Raw genomic sequence first — 22,143 nt, 5'->3', positions numbered from 1 at the left:
CCTATTAAATGTAAATACTTGGTTTTGGGCCTGCATGTGTATCACTGACAAGGTTTGTTATCAACCAATGTGCCTACTGAGAGCACAAATCACATCTTTCCTTACCTCCTTGCCCTCTCCTTCTCCTACCTGAAAACAAACAAAAGAGCCATAAAAAGGGCTTTCAGATTCCCTCCTCCTTCTCTTGCTCACTAAAACTCAAATGACAGATGCTATCCTCCTTGTTTATTCTCAATCTGGAAGGCACTCAGGTGTTATGCTATTCCTAAATGGAATAGACTAAACCAGGTCACTAAACAAAGTCTTTAGAGATGGGCCCAAACCAAACTTCTAGATTCAAATTCAGGATATGGGTGGATGCTTCAAAATCTGATACAAATTTTGTAGCTGACTCTTTCTATCCCTTTCTGTCCAGACCAGCTGTTTGGATCTGTACACTGCTGAATCTTGGAGTGGAGCTGGAATTTGAATCTAAGTTCTGCCCTTTGGGCCTATCTGTGGTAATTGTAATTCATGACATTTCAGCATGACACAAAAATACTCCCCAGGCAGAAAAAAGAAAAGGTTTGTTTGTTTGTTTGTTTTTTAAAGTATCATTGCAGTGTTTGTTTTCCAAATGGCAGGGAATCATTTTATTTTCATTTTGGCTTGAAATAAGTTGCTGGTGATTGAAACAGGATTTTTTCTCCCTGTAAGAGGGGAGCAGCAGATTGACAGTCACTCAGATACACAGGAAATAAATATCTTCCAAGTTTCCAGGCATATGAAAATCATAACGCATTTGCAAGAGTCACAGGGATCTGTACTCAATTCAGATGCAACAGCTCAAACCATTGCACAGCACAGCCACTGTGGGAGGAAGAGAAAAAAGGAGTTAGACTGCCTGGAAGGTCCATTAATTGTCTTTAGTGGAATTACATATGGGCCCTGAAAGGAAACTATGGATCCAAACACCACCGGACTTTGGGGAAGATTGGATCGGCATCTAATCTCTTTTATAGGGTGAACCAAAACCCACAGATCCAATCGCTCTTGAACTTTGGGGAAGTTCAGAGCTGGGAGCTGGCTTCAAACTTTGCAAAAATTGGGACGAGATAATGCTACAAAAAGAGATGCATGATCTTTTTAAACAATCTTGGAGCCAGATTCCTCCGACATTTTAACAGGATATGATGAACTGCCACTGGAATCACAGTGGGGGACTCCCATTCATCCCTCCATTTGGATTTTCCCTGCAGAGGAAGGACTGGGCCTCATTACTTTTGCACTACTTTGATTTGAACAATAAAAACCCTCATAAAAACCTTCACCTTCTGCCTGTGCAAGAATTGTTCCCTGCTGTGCATTTTCTAGTGCTTTGCTCCACTTTGAAAGAAGAGAATGAAAATACCCATAAGGATATCATCTCCTAGACAAATGGAGGCATTTTGAATAAATTCTTTCTCGCTGTATGATAAGTGTTCATTCTCTGGAAGAACAACTATTGGTTTAGGAAGGATTTTAGTAAGAGCTTTTTGTCTGAAAATCTCTCTTCCACTGTGGAATCTTCAGTAAGTCTCCTGTTTGAATCGTTATTACATTTGTTTATGAAGCTGATAATGGATTTCCTGAGGAAATATGTTTTAATTGTGACCAGTCATTGCAACAGTTTAACCATAGAGTAGTTTGATGTAACTAGCCTTACCTCAGCCAAAGAGAGCTGGATGACTCCATTCTTGTCTTTGTCTAGGATCTTGAACATTTCTGAAGAACAAAAGAAGGGAAAAAATAAAATATAAGTAACACAGTGTCTGACAAAATATGGAGGCCTCCCACAATGGCCTATTCAAATCTGGATTCAGGGGCAAATTCTGAGTCACAATTAGGTAGGAGCATTACAAACCATTTTCCTCCCTTCCTCTTAAGTATCATTCATAAGCCACTGCATGGGATAGCCTATCAGGCGGGACCCACTATGACACATTCTGTGTTCAGAACAGGACAGCCACAAAGGACTGGCCATTTCACATGATATGTAGGGATGCACCCATGAATGTGAGATCTGACCCAGGCCAAGATAAGGTAAACTAGGTGAGATGTTTAGTGTGGGGGCAGAGCACTGGAAACATAGTGCATGTAATCATAAATCATAGAAGGATTAAGAAAAGCGTTTCACCATCTTGGAATAATCCCCAATGGTCAGTCAAATGGAACAGTTAAATTAGCCTGCATTCATTCAAAAGAGTAAATGAGTTCTCCACTTTTGTCAGCCCATCTCTATTAGCAATCCACAAAAAAATCAGACTGTCCTTGATCTATTATTATACTGGGTGTTTCTTCAGAATTTACAAATGGAGGTTAGATGGCTACTCCTTTTCCTCTCTCCCATAATCCTATAGTACAACAGCTTCTTAAGTGGTGGATTTTGTATCTCATCTGATTTTATAGCCATACAAACCCATGAAACTCCTTCACTGCCCCCAGACGAAAGCATATTCTAGATTTCCACTGTCTTCTCAATGTGAACATGGAGTTTATTTTTAATGAACCAAGCCTCGGTACCAGAGAATAATCTGCATCCTTGACCCTTTTACAGACAAAGAGCTTTGAACTGGTGCTGGGCAAACCTTAAATGGGTTTAGAGGTTCATTTGAGATAAATGATTTCTGGGTGCCATTTAACAAGTTAGAGAAGTTGGTTTGGTTTCGGTTTGACTTTCAGGTGAAGATTTAGGCCACTTATTTTGATCAGAACAGATTTCATCTTCCCCATTTTGAAGCTCTGCCATTCTCAGAATTCATTGGAGTTGCTAGATACAGTGTGGACTAGAGAACCGAGGAAAGGGCAGGCCATGGTGGAAAGCCTCCAGCCTGGATACATTTGGTTAGCTGAGCTAGGGATTCCTAACTCCTATTCCCAGTTCTGCACAGTGGCTTGCTGGTTGGGTTGAGGCAAGTCTCTTAACCTCTCCGTGCCTTCCTTTCTTCACTTCTGAAATAGGGCCAATGTGGGTGCTGTGAAGATTAAAGAGTTATGGCTTGCAAAGGTCAGAGGGACAGATTTTTAAAGATATAAAGTGCCTAAAGATACAGATAGGTGCCTAGTGAGATTTTCAAGACAGCCTAGGCTCCTAACTCCCATTGAAAACCCCAGTAGGCACCCATCTACATCTTTAGGGACCTAGTACCTTTAAAAATGTGTCTGTAAGTACTAGTTTATGGCTAGATTGCACAAGCCTTACTCATGTGGTTGAGTATTTACTAACACAAATAGTCTCATTGAAGCCAATGATCTACTCGCATAAGTAGGAGATTCTTCCAGGGTGAGTAAGTGCTTCACAATCTAGTCCATGACTATTGTCTAGAAGAAAGATGATTAAAGTTTGGATCTGGACTGAATTCCTCCAGCTTTTGTCTGGGGCCTTCTCTATTGGTTTGCGAAGCAGAGCCAGTTGTGCTGGCTCCTTTACACTTCCACACAGTGCTCTGCACTCAGCACTCTGACGTAAACGACCCCCTCCCCTCCCAATGCACAGCAGTTCTGCTCAGCGGCTGCGAAAGAAGGAACTTACTGAAGAGGGTCTCTAGGCGGATCATGCAGGCCACAAAGCCATCAAAGTCAATGGTCATCTTGCTGCAGGCATAGCGGAGAGCAATGATGTTTTGCACCTTATTGTTGAGAGTGAAACCTGAAAGCACAGAAATCACTCAAGCAGCAGTTACATACACTCTTTAACGCAGGTTGCACATGGAATTTTGCAGCTGCAGAAAGACGTGGCTGAAGGATCATGGGCTATTCCCCCTAGAAAGGTTGTTGGTCTCCATTATCTCTACTGTGTATTCTCCTTTCTATAGCCCATTATGCTATGGTGGAGAGAGGTGTCATTCTCCTTCCCAAAGCCTTGACAAACTGCATACGTTCCACTCGTTCTGCAGAGTTCCTTAGCCCTATATTCCCGAGATAAGCACCTAATTAATAAGACTTACTGCACTCCTGGGGCCCCAGCCAAACAGCAGCAATTGCAGCAGAGTCCATTACCTACATAACATGCTGGCATTGAGTTTTTAGGGCTTGATTTAGGCTCATGTTTAATGAGATGTCTGCTGGCCTAATCCAAAGTGCAGGGACCCAACCACAGAAAGTCCACCAAGAAAGAGTTTGCAGAGATACAAATCATCCACAGAAAACCTGCTCCTGCAGGGGGTCCAGAGCTGGCCAGCACCACGCCAGAAGTGGATAGTATGGCCAAAGAGGAGGCGTGGCCAGGGGAGATTATATATATATATACATATATATATATGAGGATCAGGAGGAGAAAGGCAAGTCAATGATGTCACCATGATTGTGAGGCTAGGAGGCAGGAGGGATAGTGGACTAGTCAGAATGCCTCAATATTTTCATTTTTTTAAAATACAGAATACCACATTAGGGCATCCTTTCTACACAGGATATTTACCTGCTTCCTTGAGGGCATTTCGCATCTCATGAGCATCTATGGTACCAGAATAGTCTGTATCCACTTTCTTATAGATCTCCTGCAGCAGAAGAAAGAGGAAGTGTGGAGTCTGCCTTTAGCCTGTTAGGACCCCTATCTGATTGGCTGGGAGATGCATTGCTACTGCCAGCCAGTGCATCTTTTCTCTGAAAGTGTTAATGACTGAAGGAAAATTTTCAATTAGCTAATGGCAAACTGTGTCCTGGGAAAGCATTCCCAGTGGTCTGGCAGCTTGCCCATCGACATGTTGTGCTGTGGAAAATAGGCCCTTGAGGAATATCCCTCTCATTCAGCAAACACTGTAATATACAACTTCCACTTGGGTAAGTACTTCAAAAGAAACAACAGGCCGTTCTCATAGCCAATTGATCCGCTAGCCAGCTTTAGCTGAGTAATTAGAAACTCTTCTGGCCATCAGCTCAGAGGGGAAACTGCACTTGGGGCATGTTTTAATTTGCGCAGGCCATCTAATCATTGCATGCTGGTGACCAGAAGGTATCCAACCTGTGAGGATCTGAGCACCTCCTCCTTGGCTTCAGTGGGAAAGAAGGGAGCTGTGGCCTTCACAAGAGCAGGCCTGTAATGTGTACCATCCCAAAAGTTTATCTTAAAGGGGCATTGTCAAGTAGATTAGGTTCAAACTTTGGCCCTCTTTTAAACAGACTTTGCAGAAATCCTCTGGATATTAAATTCTCTATCAGAAAAAAATGCAATTTCACGGAGACTGTGACACTGCACCCCATATTCGTCATAGTAATATTATTATGATATAATTAGGGCATAATTCTGATGCATTTCGTACAAGATAAGTCATGTGAGGTGTGATTGGAACAGTTATGATTTGCTGAATATTATTATCCTATATGTATGCATGTATCATTTCTGTATCTGAAGTTATGAATACAATAACTCCTCACTTAAAGTTGGCTCGGTTAACGTAGTTTCGTTGTTACGTTGCTGATCAATTAGGGAACATGCTCGTTTAAAGTGGTGCAATGCTCCCTTATAATGTTTGGCAGCCGCTTGCTTTTGTCTACTGCTTGCAGGAAGAGCAGCCCATTGGAGCTAGCTGGTGGGGGCTTGGAACCAGGGTGGACCGGCAGCCCCCTATCAGCTCCCCGCTCCCCTAAGCTCCCTGTGCAACAGCCACCCAGCAGGCTATCAATTGCCAGGCAGTTCAGCTGTCCCTCCCCCCACTGCCATGTGCTGCTCCTGCCCTCTGCCTTGGAGCCTCCTGTTTGCTGTGCAGAGGTGGGGGGGAAGAGGGGTGCTAATGTCAGGGTGTCCGCCTCCCCCTGCTCCTGCCTCCTCCAGCTCTACCCTAGTTCCACAGAACTGAGGGGGAACACAACAGGGCTCAGGAGGGAGGGAGCTTGCTGGCAGCAGCTGCTGTTTCAACTTGCTCATCTACTTTGAAAGGCAGTATACTTAGAGCGGGTCAGCATACTTAAAGGAGCAATGCCTGTCTCTCTCTATCTCATACACAGGGTGTGTATCTCTGTCTCTCTCTTCCATGCTGTCTCCCCTCCCTCCATTCATTCTGCCTTGTAGAGTGTGAGGCTATATTAACAACAAGTTAACACTTCAGGGTTCAACTAAGTGCTAGTTCATCATTTAGCACTAAGGCATTCCTTGGGAAATACCCCACCCTCTGCCACCCTCTGACTTCACCACCTCAACCAAGCTTCACAATCATCATTGTTGTGTACGGTATTAAATTGTCTGTTTAAAACTTATACTCTGTGTGTGTGTGTGTGTGTGTGTGTGTGTGTGTGTGTGTGTGTGTGTGTGTGTGTGTGTGTGTGTGTGTGTGTGTGTGTGTGTGTGTGTGTGTACACAAAACATAGTCTTTTGTCTGGAGAAAAAATTTTCCCTGGAACCTAACCTAATTCTTATGGGGAAATTGGATTTGCATAACATTGTTTCACTTATAATAGCATTTTTCAGGAACATAACTACAACGTTAAGTGAGGAGTTACTGTACTGACTATGTATCTGTATTTCAAATGTAGTTACACCAGGGTAACACCCCATAGGCAAGATGCTTTCAGTCTAGATAGTGGGTGGGGAAGGGCCTATTCAGGTAATGGACCATTAGAAAAAATAATAAGCCTTAGGAGAAGCTTATCCATTACTTGGTGAGCCTCCCTGAGAACACTCCAGACAGCCTGTAAGTAATGGCAGCTATGACTCAGCAAGGTATGCAAGGGCCTGTGACCAAGCCATGTGACTCTGGACTCCAGCTTGGGATGCCTGTGTTTTTCCATAAACTGGTCTGGGAACCAAATTTTGAAACAAAGAGTTTCCGCCATATGCTAAAGCTATATAAGGCAGGGAGTGACATCATCAGTTGTTATTCACTCTCCATACAAGAGGACTCCTGGAAACAACTGGGGAACAAAGACTGAATTGAGAAAAGTGCTGGATCCAGGCTAAAAGGATTTCTAGCCTGTGTATGGAAACCTGAGAAACCCAAATGCAGCTTGTACCTTGAGAATCTGCCAGACTGCTGGTAGAATCAGTCAGGGTGAGAAACTGCTAATTCATAGTCAATCTAACTAGTGTGTTAAACTTAGTTTGCTTTTTTGTTATTTGCTAGATAAACTGCTTTGATCTGTTTGCTATCCCTTATAATCATTTTAAATCCATCTTTTGTAGTTAATACATTTATTTTATGTTTTAACCTAAACCAGTGAGTTTGGAGTGAAGCGCATGGGAATCTTCGCTCAGAGGGGTTGTTGCATTTCCTCTCCGCATTGTGGCGGAGGCAAACAGGAAAATACATTCATACTGGTTGGGGTTTGGACCAGGGCAGAATAGTACAGCTCTGGTGCCCTAGACTGGGAAGCTGGGGTTATTTTGGCTGTAGCCTTTCTATTGTTGGCATGTAACTGCAGCCAACAGGTATGGGTGTGTCCATACCTGTGCGTATGCTGGTGGAAGTGTAAGACCGGGAATGTGTCTGCACCTTGTCACAGCAGCACAGTGAGAGTGGGAACCTAGGCTGGTGAGTCAGAGGGCTCAGTGGTGCCCCAGTTCCAGGGGGCACCCCAGGGGGAACCCTTCACAGAGTCATTTACCAAAAAACGCAAACAATATCTATTTTGGTCAGCCCTGCAAAAATAGACGTGCCTTGTATTCTGCTGCAGCAGGTAACTAACAAACTCTATTCCAAAGCAGGTATTAGTGACCTTGGTGCACAATAATGATGTTACACAGCAAAACAGCAGAGCCATGTTCATTTCAGTTGTATTAAAATATAAGAGGTGGGGATGAATCCATGTTTGCCTAGCAGGTAGGAATGAAATCACCAAGCAAAGAGAGTTGGTCAAGCTTCTGAGAAAGTGTTATAAAATATAGAGTGGTGGGCTGAGTTGGAAGAAGAATTGACAGTGTCTCTTTAAATCAGAAATGCATCTAAACTAGAGCCCTGATCAAAATTCCAAACATTAGGGGAAATTGGGACCTGTTTCTGACCTTGGTGGCTTGGACACATCTCTGTTTAAATCTGTATTTCACAGAGCTAGCTGGGGGCAGGGAGACAATGAAATAAGTTAGTTACCAGATATTTTTGAATCTTCAGCCAAAGTATCTTGAATTCTACAAGTCCCAAGGTGCCAGTCCCGTTGGTCTGGGTATGTTAAGGCTCAGTTCAAATTCAGAACGGGTCAATTTCTACCCATATCAAAGAGGAAGAATAACCAGCACTGATAACAAATAAATGACCCATTGCAATGTAGTGTACATTTGTAGGGTACATAGTAGTTTCCATTTGTAATCCACCCATTGGAGAGAAACCTGCAGTTTTAAGTTTGCTTAGCTAAGGGTGTGCCAAGAATTCCTGGTCTATCTGCAGTACTGTATTGGATTGTTAGATGGTACTACACCTATTAGATTACACTCCCATTTCATACACAGAGGAGTAACCCAATACTTAGAGCCTTTTTTTAATAGCCAGAATTATTGACTTTACATTGGACACTCAGAGGCTGCCCTGGTCTATGCTGATTACACCTGTGCTGAGCCAAGAACTTCTGACTGCTAAAAAGAACAAAGAGGTTTCAAATAATAAGAGATTCTGAATTAAATTAAAGTTTGTAGGTGACACAAAACTGGGGCAGTGGTAAATAATGAAGAGGACTGGTCACTGATTCAGAGCAATCTGGATCACCTGGTAAATTGGGCATAAGCAAACAATTATTATAATTGGAGATATATCTATCTCCTAGAACTGGAAGGGACCCTGAAAGGTCATTGAGTCCAGCCCCTTGCCTTCACTAGCAGGACCAAGTACTGGTTTTTGCCCCAGATCCCTAAGTGGCCTCCTCAAGGATTGAACTCACAATGCTGGGTTTAGCAGACCAATGCGCAAACCAGTGAGCTATCCTTCCCCCCACTATGTGTTTTAATACCACTAAATGTAAAATTATACATCTAGAAACAAAGGATGGTGGCCTTATTTACAGGATGGGGGACTCCATCCTGTTGAAAACGGTTTTGGGGTCGTGATGGGTTCAGCTAACATGAACACCCAGTATGATGCTGTGGCCAAAAGAGCTAACAAGATTGTGGGCTGCATAAATAGGGGACTTTCCAGTTGGAGTAAAGAGGTTATTTTACTCCTGTATTTGGCACTGGTGTGACCCCTGCTGGAACATTTTGTCCAGTTCTGTCCCCCATAATTCAAGAAGGATGTTGGTAAATTGGAGAGGATTCAGAGAAGAGCCATGAGAACGATTAAAGGATTAGTAAACCTGCTTTCTAGCAATAGACTCAAGTTGCTCAATCTGTTTATCTTAAAGTGAAGGTTAAAGTGTAACTTGATTATAGTCTACCTGGTTCTTCAGTCTAGCAGAGAAAGGTATAACACAGGGGTCGGCAACCTTTCAGAAGCAGTGTGCCGAGTCTCCATTTATTCACTTTAATTTATGGTTTTGCGTGCCTGTAATACATTTTAATGTTTTTAGAAGGTCTCTCTCTAAGTCTATATATTATATAACTAAACTAGTGTTGTATTGTAAAATAAACAAGGTTTTCAAAATGTTTAAGAAGTTTCATTTGAAATTAAGCTAAAATGTTGATCTTACGCCGCCGGCCCGCTCAGCCCACTGCTGGTCTGGGTTCTGTTCACCTAGGCCGGCAGCAAGTGTCTGGCAGCCAGAACCCCAGACTGGCAACGGACTGTGCGGGGCTGGTGGCCAGAACCCCAGACTGGCAACGGGCTGTGCGGGGCCAGCGGCCGGGACCCCAGACTGGCAACGGGCTGTGCGGGGCTGGTGGCCAGAACCCCAGACTGGCAACGGGCTGTGTGGGGCCAGCGGCCAGGACCCCAGACCGACAGTGGGCTGAGCAGCTCAGCCCGCTGCCGCTCAAAGGTTCCATCTGCCGGCTCCTGCCAGCCAGGATCCCGGCTGCCGGACCCACTCAGCCCACTTCCAGTCTGGGGTCCCGGCCCTGCCCACACACAGTGGGTACCTACCTTCTCCCTGGTTCTGGCCCATTCTCTTCCCCTCTCTCTCTGCACTGAGCTGAGGGTGGGAGTGCACTGAGCACAAGGCTGGGGGTGAAGGAGCAGGCTGGGGGTTGGGGTGGAGGGTCTGGCCAGGAGCTAGAATGAGGGAGGGGGCTCAGGGTTGGGGCAGGAGCTTTGGATGTGAAGCGCTTACCTGGGCAGCTCCCATTTGGTGTAAGGGGTGCAGGTGGGAATGTGCGGGTTGGAGGGGGGTGCAGGAGCTCCTGTTTGGTGCTCCCGTCTTTGGCACGCGTGCCATAGGTTGCCAACCCCTGGTATAACACAATCCAATGGCTGGAAGTTGAAGCCAGACAAGTTCAGACTGGAAATAAGGGGTAGATTTTTAACAGTGACAGTAATTAACCATTGGAACAATTTACCAAGTGTTGTGATGGATCCTCCATCACTGACCATTTTTAAATCAAATTTTTAAATCCTGCAGCTCTCACTGGCCGGGAACAGCAATCTGCGGCCACTGGGAGCTGCGGGTGGCCATGCCTGCGGACGGTCAAACTGTCTCACAGCCCACCAGCAGATCACCCTGACGGGTCGTGTGCAGCCCATGGGCCACAGGTTGCCCACCACTGTCCTAACCCTAGTCCTCTGGCCATGTGAAGCTCATCTCCCTCAGGAGGCATGCCATGGGACAGGGGTATACAAAGCCTTTCCCCATCACATAGTTCCTCTGATCTTTCTCTGCACCTTTAGGGCTACACTGTGTAAAGGGAGAAGATCATATGACCCTGCAGAAGGAAGTTCACATTGTGCATAACAACCATTGCACAGTTCCCAAGCACATTGAGTGTGTCTATCCTGAGCTCTCGTTGCTGCACGAGGTGTATTCAGGCAGAATGCCCTTGCTGTGCTGCAGAGCAGACCAGCTATATCTAAAGAACACATTAACAGATGAGAGCCACAAAGCAGGGGTGGTGAAGGTCTGGTCACGAAAGGGTTAATATCTTTGCTGACAGAGCTACTTTTCTGAGTTTATGCCTACAGCAAGTGAAGACAGATGTACTGGGAAAATGGGAAGTGTAAATCTAGCCTTATCTAGTCAAAATTCTTCACCAGGGAGATCTAGGAACTTCAGAGAACAGTGAAGTGACATTTAAAGGATACATCTAAGAGACTGATCATCTCTCTGCAGGTGTTTATGTTGAATCCATCACTTTTAATGTCTGCCCCTGAACAAAAAACAGTCAGAAATACTTTAGACAAATATTTTCTGCAGCCCACAGAAATACAGTCCACCCACAGTCAGCATCTGTTATTAGGGCAAATACACTTTCATTGCTACTAACATTTCTTCTATGCACTCCCTCTCCCAATTTATTTAAAAAACAAAGTGAATATTTAGTATAGGCAAAAGGGTTTGGATTAAAAATACCGGAGAAGAAAGGCCCGTTTATCCACAGAACATATACAGTATGGGCAGTTGCAGTACATGCTTTTCCCAAACTGCCCTGCCAAGAATCTATGCTGCATCCATTTAAAGAAGGAGAGAGCTTCTGTGTTTTCACTGAACAAAACTGATTCTTTTGTAATCAACGTAGATTACACAGAATACACTATAGTGAACTGGGTAGGGTGTATGTGCAGATGCCCTCTCCTGGTAGAATTGGTGTTGCACATTCTGTCATAAATCCTGTACTGCTAATAGAGATTCTCCTTAGCTCATGTGGTAGAGGATTGTGTTTTTGGAGCAGGAGGACCTGAGTTACATCTTGGTTGTCAATATAAGGTTCCAGGAGGCCATGGTGTGCCACACAGCAACACCTCTGGAGTCGTTCTTAGGCATGGATTTCAGACAAGTACCTGTTCAGTTTGTTAGGCTGGATCCAAATGTAGAGACACACAGTGAGCAAGACCCAGTCACTTCTCCCAGGGTGAGCCCTGACCTCTCTATTCGAACTCCACATTCCAGTCCCATTATTTTGAAGTGACAGTTATCTTATAGAAACATTCATTACCCCAAACTGATCCCAGCAGTTTTCCTTTAACATTATTACTTGTTCATGTGCTATCAGAAATGACCATGGCACAGAAATTCATTGTGAACCAAAGAGAGATCCTGTATGTCTTACTTGCAGCATTTGCCTATCAGTCTTGCTCAGTGTGAAACTTCTAATGTCACTTACTATTTGCTAAAACCCTATTCAGAACAGTTTGAAGTTCATTTGCAGCCATTTCACAGTCCTGGAAACAGAAAACAAAGGTATTTCAGGTGATAACATGATTAACGTTTGGAACAAACCAACTGTGCATTCATTCACTGCAATACCCTTACAGACAACTCCACTTCTAATGCTTATCTTAAGGCATAGGACTCTAATGCATGGTCTACACTACAGACCTGACAGCAACACAGCTGTACTGCTGCAGCTGTGCCACTATAAGGTCTCCTGTGTAGCCGCTTTATACCGACAAAAGTTTTGCCGACAAAAGTTCTAATGTAGACAAAGCGTGAGACACATCACAGATACTTCCTTATACATAGAATGTGAAGTGCACGGTATCTCAGCTAACCACAGTGTGGCAACCCACTAAATGCGACATGTCTACCAGCAACCACTGACTCAGTTCCTCAACTAAAGAGATTCAGAAATGCATCCAGACTTAGGGAAACTGAAAGAGAAGCAACTGAAATTCACCCGTCACAACTCAAACAAGCTTCTGTGGCTAAAAATGATGCTTTCACACTTCAAATTGGCCCCAGGTATTTGCTCCTTAAGAGCAAATCCAATGTGACAGCTACAAGCTAGTTTGTGCAGCAGAATTCTGCAGATGCTAAGGTCTCCTATGCAGTTAATAGGAGAGAGTGCAATACTACCCTCCAGCTAACAGATTCCCGAGTCCAGCAACTTCTAACCAACAACAAGGAATATAGTCCTAATAGCCATTAATACAACACTCCAAATTATGCACCAGCGCCAGGTAGCTGATTCCCCAGATAATTTATATCACCACATAGTAACATCACTCACTTCCACCATTCTTAAAAGGATGATACACCTTGAGAGAATCACATTCTGCATCAATAAGAGGAAATAACGTAGTACAACTGTTCTGTTGTAGGGTACATTAAATTGGACCAAAATGGTAGCTGTGAGTTAATAAAAGGGGAAATCCATTCTATTCTTCGGAAGACTAGATAAACAAGAGACTTGGTACTCAAGATAGTTTTCTAACTCGGTACTAAGATTTCACTGTCTTTTTCTCTCTCTTTAAACCACTCACCTCTCCAGAAAGCTTCTGAAACAGGCTCTTGAACTCCTTATCTATGCCTTTGTCATCAACATGAGGCTAAAGGGAAGAGATAACCAGTAATGTGTTTTATTATACTAGACACAGGTGCCAGGAAATGGGTGGGTGTGTTTGAAATTGCCAGACAAAATAATTTCCTAAATAAATGGTTTAATTCAATTTGGAGGACGAACGGGGTCCCAGAGCTTGGGTTCAAGTCTGAGCCTGAACGTCTACACAGCAATTTTACAGCCCCGCAGCCAGGAGCGGCTCTAGCTTTTTTGCCACCCTAAGCACAGCGGTCAGGCTGCCTTCGGCGGCGCGCCTGCGGGAGATCCCTGGTCCCGCAGATTTGGCTTACCTGCCGCCAAATCCATGGGACTGGCGGATCTCCCACAGGCAAGCTGCCAAGGCTGCCTGACTTCCGCCCTCAAAGTGACCGGCAGGCTGCCCCTCGCGGCTTGCCACCCCCGGCACACGCTTGGTGCACTGGTGCCTGGAGCTGCCGCTGCCCGCAGCCTGACGCAAGTCAACTGACTTGAGCCAGCTGCGGATGTTTAACTGCTGTGTAGTAAAACTGATTGGAAAGGACTCTTGTGTTATCAAATTAGGATCACAAAATAGATGTGGAGAAAATTGTGTTGAGACTGTCTATAGCAATTATATAGTTCCCTGGAGGCTTGCTTTTGAGATGTATTTTGAGATTATTCTTCTTTATGGAAAAGATCACACTATACCAGGGGTCAGCAACCTTTCAGCAGTGATGTGCCGAGTCTTCATTTATTCACTCTAATTTAAGGTTTTGTGTGCCAGTAATACATTTTAATGCTTTTAGAAGGTCTTTTTCTATAAGTCTGTAATATATAACTAAACTATTGTATGTAAAGTAAACAAGGTTTTCAAAATGTTTAAGAAGTGTCATTTAAAATTAAATTAAAATGCTGATCTTATGCCGCCAGCCTGCTCAGCTCGCTGCCAGCCTGGGGTTCTGTTCACCTAAGCCGGCAGCGGGCTGAGCAGGGCCTGTGGCTGGGACCCCAGACCTGGAGGGGGTTCAGGGCAGAAGGCTGGGGTGTGGGGGGGGTTCAGGGATCAAGGCAGAGGGCTGGGGTGTGGGGGGAGTGTAGGGCATAAGGCTGGGGGGGGTTCAGGGCAGAAGGATGGGGCTGTGGGGTGCAGGGCAGAAGGTTGAGTGTGTGTTGGGGTGTGGGGGGTTCAGGGCAGAACACTGGGTGTGTGGCGGGGTTCAAAAGTCAGGGCAGAGGGCTGGGGGGTATGGGGGACAGGGCAGAAGGCTGAGTGTGTGTGGGGGATCATGGCAGAGGGCTGCTCGACTCGTGGGGGTGCTCCCAGCTCCCTGCCCTGAGCGGCTCATGGCAGGGGGCTGGAAGGGATATGCCCTGTTCCACCCCCTTCCCCAAGGCTCCGTCCCTACCCCTCTCTTGTCCTTTACGGAGCTGCGTGCAGGCTGCTGCTCTTTCCCCTGCCCCTCCCCCCTCACAAGGACCATCAGCTGATTGGCGCAGGGAAGGAGAGGGGGAGGGGAAGGAAAGCACCACGCTGGGGAAAGAAGCGAGAGAGGGGGGAAGCTTGGGCGCCGCAGCATCAAGCTTCTGCCTCCTACCCCTGCAAGGGAGAGCAGTAGGCGGGAGAGCTGAATGGGGCTGGGACCATGGCAGGCAGCCGCGTGCCACTCAAAATCGGCTCGTGTGCTGTGTTTGGCACGCATGCCGCAGGTTGCTGACCCCTGCACTATACCACGGTATTATATTGTCCTTGCGTATATGTATTCTGAACTGATGCACTACGGCTCAGTTACAAAATTGCATGGGCAAAATTTTGCACCAAAAATGCACATGGAACCTGTAAACCAGATTGATAGGAGAAGGAGGTTTTCAGTTACAGGGCTTCTTTATATGAATATGGTTAGATACTCTGATTTCAGCTCAAGCCAACAGCAACAAAATCCCAAATCAAATGTCTGCTTGCCCAAGAAGCTGTTCATTTAGACCTAACTATGGCATTTACCTCATATGGTTTTGCAGCCACTACATCACCGATTTCCCTGAGGAAAAAAAATAAAGACATGACAGTCTAGCATTGGCCTATAAAATACTTTACAAAGCAATGGATTCTTGTATAGCACTGCGGTCTCTAACATGATAACTTGAGCTTTTCTGTCTGCAGTAATCCTACCTCAGCACACATAACATCACTACATTTTTAAATCCAGCACTGCTTCCATGTACACCAGATGACCTGTTCTCTTGCTGTGTATTCAGCCTCTCCAGCCTTTTCCTTCTACTGGCCACTTTGTATTACATATACGCTTGAAGACCATCTTCTCCCTCACACTTCTGATCCTTTCTCTGAAAACATCTGCTCAATGTGCAATGGCAGTCAAAAAAGCTAACAGAATATTAGGAACCATTAAGAAAGGGCTAGATAAGAAAACAGAAAATATCATAATGCCACTACATAAATCCACGGTACACCCACACCTTGAATACTGTGTGTAGTTCCTATCACCCCATCTCAAAAGAGATATATTGGAACTGGAAAAGGTGGAGAAGGACAACAAAAATGATTAAGGGTATGAAACAACTTCCGTATAAAGAGAGATTAAAAAGACTGGGACTTTTCAGCTTGGAAAAGAGACAACTAATCGGGGATATGATAGAGGTCTATAAAATTGTTATTTACTTTCTCCACACCACTCATGAAGTGTTATTTACTCCTTCACATAACACAGAAACCAGGGTTACCCAATGAAATTAATAGGCAGCAGGTTTAAAACAAACTAAAGGAAGTACTACTTCACACAACACACAGTCAACCTGTGGAACTCCTTGCCACAGGATGTTGTGAAGGCCAAGACTATAACAGGGCTCAAAAAAGAATAAGTTCATGGAGGATAGGTCCATCAATGGCTATTAGCCAAGATGGTCAGGGATGCAACTCCATGCTCTGAGTGTCCCTAACCTCTGATTGCCAGAAGCTGGGAGTGGATGACTGGGGCTGGATCACTCGATAATTGCCTACTCTATTCATTCCCTCTGGGGCACCTGGCATTGGCCACTGTCAGAAGACAGGATACTGGACTAGATGGACCTTTAATCTGACATAATATAGCTGTTCTTATGTTTCCCAGGGTGCTTTTTGACAAAGAACTATTACTCTGTCAACCGGAGGTGGTGTTCAGATACTACAGTAGTGGTGCACTAGAAAACAGTTGACGACCCATTGCTCTATAATGTGGGATGGAGCAACCACAGAAAAAAAATAGTGGGTGCTCAGCACCCACCGGCGGGCCCTGCCAATCAGCTCCTCCCCCCCAACACCGCCCACCCAGTGCGGATCAGCTGTTCAGCGGCAGGCAGGAGGCGCTGGGGGAAGGGGGTGGAACAGGGTGGGAAGAAGCGGGGTAGGTGGGACCTTGAGGGAGGGGTGGACTGGGGGTCAGGCTTGGGGCAGAGTGGGGGTCGAGCATCCCCAGAGAAATGAGAGAGTCAGCATGTGTGTGTGGATGTATTGATTTTGTGACACAAGTAGCCCTTGAGTTGAGGGCCTTCATGGTTCTCAAGACTTCCAAGTAGTGTGGAACTTTCCACCTTGTTCCTTGCATGCCTCACCTTGAGCAGAGAGAGAATTATGAAGAAGATACATACTGAGCTTTAGTCTGTTTCTCAGAGAAAACTCGAAGGCAGAACTCTCCATCTTTGAAAGGCTCGAATGTGGATGGCACAATGAGGTACTCTCCTTGGGGCAGTTTGAGACGGCCGGAGACTTCGCGCAGGTTAACATAGGTGTCAGACCGGGCTACTGGCCGGTGGGTTGTGAAGAAATCTCGGCTCAGATGGATATCTGTGTGATTTTGCAGCTGGCAAAAATAATATTCTATTAAAAATCAGCTGGATAAAGTCACCAGAAAGCCTAATTTCCCAGGTTCTATTTCATTGTTTAAAAGCCATCCCCAGAACTTCATGCTAGCTGGAAGCAATGTAACCTCTGAGTGAGGGTGAGGGAGACAAGCATGAATGTTCTGCCATATCAATATAATAAACAAACCAAGCACAACAGGCTGAACAACAGAAAGGGGACGGTGCTTAACTTGAGCAGGATCAAACTTTTTAGATGTCTCTATAAGGTCTGTGAGACAACAGCAAATAGTACCATGTTAATGTGGACTCAGAGCTGAACAAATTATTTGTTGTGAATAAATTGTTCCATTAATTTAGCACTTTTCCTTTTCATGAATTGTTTGTGAAAAGACTTTGATTTTTACAAATGTATTCAGCCTATGGGGTGTTTGCGAACTGTTCACTTTGACTATTCACGGCATGTGATTGGTCACATATGGCTGCCAGCCCTCCAGGATTGGCCTGGAGTCTCCAGGAATTAAAAATTAATCTTTAATTAAAGATTATGTCATGTGATGAAATCTCCAGGAATATGTCCAACCAAACTTGGCAACCCTAAAGTCACATGCCTTTGTTTCTGCTCCCTTATTGGATAGCTGAAATTTTTTAATCAGGAAAAGAGTGAATAGCAAACACTTTTGTTATCATATGACTGTGGCATTTATAAGCACAAAACAGTCAAGATGACAAAATCCCAGCCATGAGAGTGTTCATTATAGCAACCAGGGACACAAATATGAACAAACCAAATGGCCATTCAGAATTCACACAGATGTTTGGTAGCATTGCAGCTCTAGCAGCCATACAGTGTGGTTAACTCTCCGATTTCTTCACTCACCTGTTTCACCAGCCTCACAACCCTATCATCTATTCCTTGCTTCTGACAGTATCCACAATCCAAAATTGTGAATGGATGCAGGTTGTCCTTCAGCAACACTACACAAAGAATATTCTTTTTATTGGCTATGTTATGTGAGCTATGAGCTGCTGCAATGGAAACTTCAAGCACCTTCTACCTCCAACAGTAGGTATAAGAATAACATGACCTGAGGTTTTCAAAACCAACTAGGGGATTTAGTCACACAACTCCCATTAATTTCAGTGGGAAATGTGTGGCTAATCCCCTAGTTGTTTTGAAAATCCCACTCAACATTTCCATGTCTGATAATCTGGTTGCATTTCACATAGTTTATAAAGCAAATCAGCGACTAATACATGAACATCAGAATTAAAACAAGATCCCAGTGCTAAATACACCTTGAGAAAGCCCATTCAATTTACCTTTACTCCACAAACTTTTCCTTCAAAATGTGTGACTCATCAAGGCAATGAAACAAGAAAGGTGGAGAATGTTTGACAGGAGGTGTGCAGAATGTTTGACAGGAGGTGTGCAGAATGCTTTACTGATAGTGTTTCTGGCTTGACTATAAAGTCAGGTCACAGAGTAAATGTGCTGAACTCATTTGGAAGGGTGATCAGTTGTAACTTCTTATACAAACAATACTATATTTAACAATAATAACCCTAAACACTACTGTATCTCTGTTGTAAACTGTACAATAATATGGTGCCTTTTCTCTTTTTTAAAGTAAGGATTGGATTTTGGTATAATCAACGACTCAAAAGCTCAAAAACAACGACTCATTTCTCCCCACCCAGTCTGAAGCTAAGCTGCACTGCAATGAAAAATTAAGAAATCAGATCCAGCATTTTTTCAATGTACATGTTCCATTTCCCTTTGTGTCTGAAGCTGTAAACAGAGCTCAGATAATTGGTACATAGCTGCCCTTTATGTTATTGGACAAGAACAAAGGGGATGAAAAACATAGCAAAATTGGCAGCACAGAATGATACAGTCTAGTAATGAATATGACTCTGTCTAGCTCCAAACACCTCTTTGTGGTCCTAATTTTAGAAATGGAAAGCCTGTTTATCTTAACATTGATTGAGGATTGGGGAGGTAAAGTTGGAGAAATTGATGACATTGTGCCCCTGCCCGGCAAAGAGAAAGGGACCCACAGAGTTTGATATTTCTTTAAATAATGTAAGTTGGGTTTTCCTCTAAGCAGGGAAGGAAAATACAATATGGACCCTGTTCTGCCAGAATCTTTACTAGACACATAGATCCAATTCTGATCTTAGTTATCCTAAGATCAATGGAAGTCAATGGAGTCACTCCATATTTAGACTAGTGTAAATGAGATCAAAATCTGACTGGGATGAAACCTCATCCTACAATTCCTTTAAAACGGCTATTCAGAAGGTGGAGTGTTTGTCTTCAGATAGCAAAACACCCCAGTCAAAGGTCTCCTGAAGGTTTGTGGTCAGTTTAGAAGGCACCATGCTTTAAGCAGCGGTTGTATTAAACTCTCAACCCTAACAGGTGGTGGTCATCTGGAGGATGGAAGTCTCTGATAGAATGCACATACCTCTTTAGGGATCTGCAAAAGAGAGAAGTTAATGAAAGGAGGCTGCTTAGTATCTTCTGTAGTCAGTTGGGTGAAATGTTAACTAATGCTACATTTTATAGACTCAGATAGTTTGTTTTTCATTCCTATTTACAACCATTTAATGCAATTCTAGTCCATGCACAAAGTTCTTGTGCTAGAACTGTTCCAAAGGAAAATTAGCAGAACGTTTGGTCAAATCCTGAAATTCTTACTCAGAGTCAATGAGAGCTTAGCTCAAAATTGTTTTGAAAATTTATGAGAACAGGCATAAAAATCCATTTACCCGCCATTACCATGATACTGATGAAAAATGTAATGATACTTTAATCACAAGTCAAAACAGATATTTGCCAGAAGGCAAATAGAGTTTTGCAAAGCAGTTTCAATCTGTGTAATTTAGCCCTTGATGAGTTAATAAAATAGCTAAAAAGCACTGCTGTAATTTACACTTATGAATATAAGACATGATTTGCAAAAGCACCCAAGTGATTTGAGAGCACAGATTTCAATGGGACTTGTGCTCCCAAGTTGCTTAAATGCTTTTGATAAATTCACCCATAGCCTCTTATAGAATGTCTTTTATGTATAGTTTAGATAGGAGTGCATTTGTTGGAGACTCATACCATATAAGAGTACAAGCCTGTGCACTCAGTTGTAGGAGTTATTACTACTGTAATTGTCTTTCAGTTAGCTTCAGTGACATGACTTATATAAGATTTTACCAGGCAGGTAAACTTCAGTAGGCACATTCTCTTTTCTTGTTATACACATATCTGCTCAATGTTTTCCTGACTAGAGTAGGTCTTCCTTGGCCATAATCTCAGCTGGAATAATATCCATCCATAGGCAAAAGAGCCAGTGGCAGCTTGTATCATGGATGAGAGTCAAGGTTAGAGGATTTAGCAGCCCTTCCTTTCAAGATATAGAGTTCATTTGTTAAGAGTTACTAAATCTACCCTAACAAAGCAAAGATTATGAAGTGGGCAGGTGAGTGAAATTGCTCCCAAGATAGGAATACACTAAGGTAGAAGGATTATGTTTGGGTCTGTCTGTGCTGATAGATAAGTATAGACAGCCATTCTTTAATTTGCAAATTCTAGAATGAAAATGGATTGGATTGCCTGGCATCAAACAGACGGCATGGCAAACACTGAGAGCTAGCTGAGTGCACAAACACTTTGGCACCAGGGAAAACCCTTGTTAGTTTTGTACCATTGCCACATTTTCAGCCCTGAAGAAAAACTATCCCACACATGCAGGAGATAAGGGAAGCAAAACGCACAAACTACATTAGCAAAAGTTAATCATTCCCATTAATGACCTTTGCCCATGGGAGTCTATGCTACACTTCATGACATCATATCTGCAGAAAAGCAATAAATGATGGTATCAGTTGGAATTTCAGATTTTTTGTTTTGTTTCCATGGCATCAGAGAAGTTAGAGATGGAAAAGTCGCAGTCCCATATCCTGCCTCTGCAGGATTGTTCCCTACAGTATATTATCCAACTGTTTACACAGACAGTGGTGACGCAAGTGTTATATAAAACCAGAAACCGACAGAACAATACTATGGCAGGTAGTGAAGCTAACACAATTTGCATACTCAAAGAAAAATAATTCAAGTGAACAGCAGGAACTAGCGATGGGCCTAAAACTGAACCATTTATCTGGAATTTCCTTCCATTATGAACCAGCACTGTTTAGACTTTGCAAGAGAAAAGACCTGAACGAGATATTTGCTAAATTATTCACCTCCACTTTTGCAACCCTCTCCGTTAGAAACAGAATGGTACAAACCCTGAACCATTTTTCTGAACACTCCCGTGCTAGGGGGGTCAGATTGAATGAGAGAAGGATTTGAACCATCTCACAGAACCAAAACCTGACTGAGAGGATGCTGAAAAGTCAAAAGCCTCCCTGAGCCTTGCCCTTCTCTTGAGGAGAGCATAGCATTGAGTAACCCCTTAAAAGGAACTTACTTTACCTGATAAAGAGAATAGCCAATACTGAGTAGAGCTTCCCCCATCTTCTTTTCTCTCCTGCGGTTCTTCTGCATCAGGCCCACCAGCACAGTGCTTCCTTCATCATCATCATCTGGCTCATCCAGCTTGATTTTAAACTGAGGATTGGTCCAGTATGTCGCTAAAAAAATCCCAAGGGAAAATGAAATGAAAGAGTGTTTGCTTTCACTGCAGCTGAGGTCATTCTTATGAGAGGCACAGAAATAGCACTTTGGAGAGACCTTTGGGGTTCAGTCAAACCTTTCCATTATATTAGATGGTTCCATGTTTTCCCAGCTGTGCTGTATATTTATTTATACAATAACAAATTACAAAGACATCTCCTGGGAAGTAATGACCAGCTGGGAGGAGCCAATGCCATTAACACCAACCAGTCATTTAGGCCCAGAAAATGTCCTCTGCTGACACTGTTGTTGTTATAGGGCCAAATCCCAGAGGGCTTCTCTTCAGGTTTGACCTGAAAATGAATGCCAAATTACAATACTTTTTGTCTTTGAATGGTGACTGTATTGTGCTTTCCAC

At 43.7% G+C, this 22,143-nt stretch overlaps 1 protein-coding gene across 2 annotated transcripts in view; it reads right to left on the bottom strand.

Moving 5' to 3' along the window:
* Nucleotides 1-609: 609 nt before the first annotated feature.
* The window catches only part of LOC115647578 (calpain-8-like), a 46,988-nt gene continuing 25,454 nt past the window's right edge, over nucleotides 610-22,143 (bottom strand). The window contains exons 10-21 of one of the 2 annotated variants that reach the window (XM_030554288.1): nucleotides 21,585-21,742; nucleotides 19,579-19,590; nucleotides 16,898-17,109; nucleotides 15,258-15,294; nucleotides 13,224-13,289; nucleotides 12,125-12,182; nucleotides 11,106-11,170; nucleotides 8,037-8,105; nucleotides 4,436-4,514; nucleotides 3,551-3,667; nucleotides 1,685-1,743; nucleotides 610-849 (exon numbers count right to left, since the gene is read on the bottom strand). In XM_030554288.1, coding sequence (XP_030410148.1) covers nucleotides 826-849; nucleotides 1,685-1,743; nucleotides 3,551-3,667; nucleotides 4,436-4,514; nucleotides 8,037-8,105; nucleotides 11,106-11,170; nucleotides 12,125-12,182; nucleotides 13,224-13,289; nucleotides 15,258-15,294; nucleotides 16,898-17,109; nucleotides 19,579-19,590; nucleotides 21,585-21,742 — 956 coding nt within the window. In that variant the 3' untranslated portion in view covers nucleotides 610-825. The remainder of the gene's footprint in view (nucleotides 850-1,684; nucleotides 1,744-3,550; nucleotides 3,668-4,435; nucleotides 4,515-8,036; nucleotides 8,106-11,105; nucleotides 11,171-12,124; nucleotides 12,183-13,223; nucleotides 13,290-15,257; nucleotides 15,295-16,897; nucleotides 17,110-19,578; nucleotides 19,591-21,584; nucleotides 21,743-22,143) is intronic. The other variant, XM_030554289.1, reaches the window with a different exon arrangement.

The sequence above is a fragment of the Gopherus evgoodei genome, chromosome 3 (genome assembly GCF_007399415.2).
Source record: "Gopherus evgoodei ecotype Sinaloan lineage chromosome 3, rGopEvg1_v1.p, whole genome shotgun sequence".
NCBI classification, from domain to species: Eukaryota; Metazoa; Chordata; order Testudines; family Testudinidae; genus Gopherus; species Gopherus evgoodei.
This window is presented reverse-complemented; position numbering and strand designations above follow the sequence as displayed.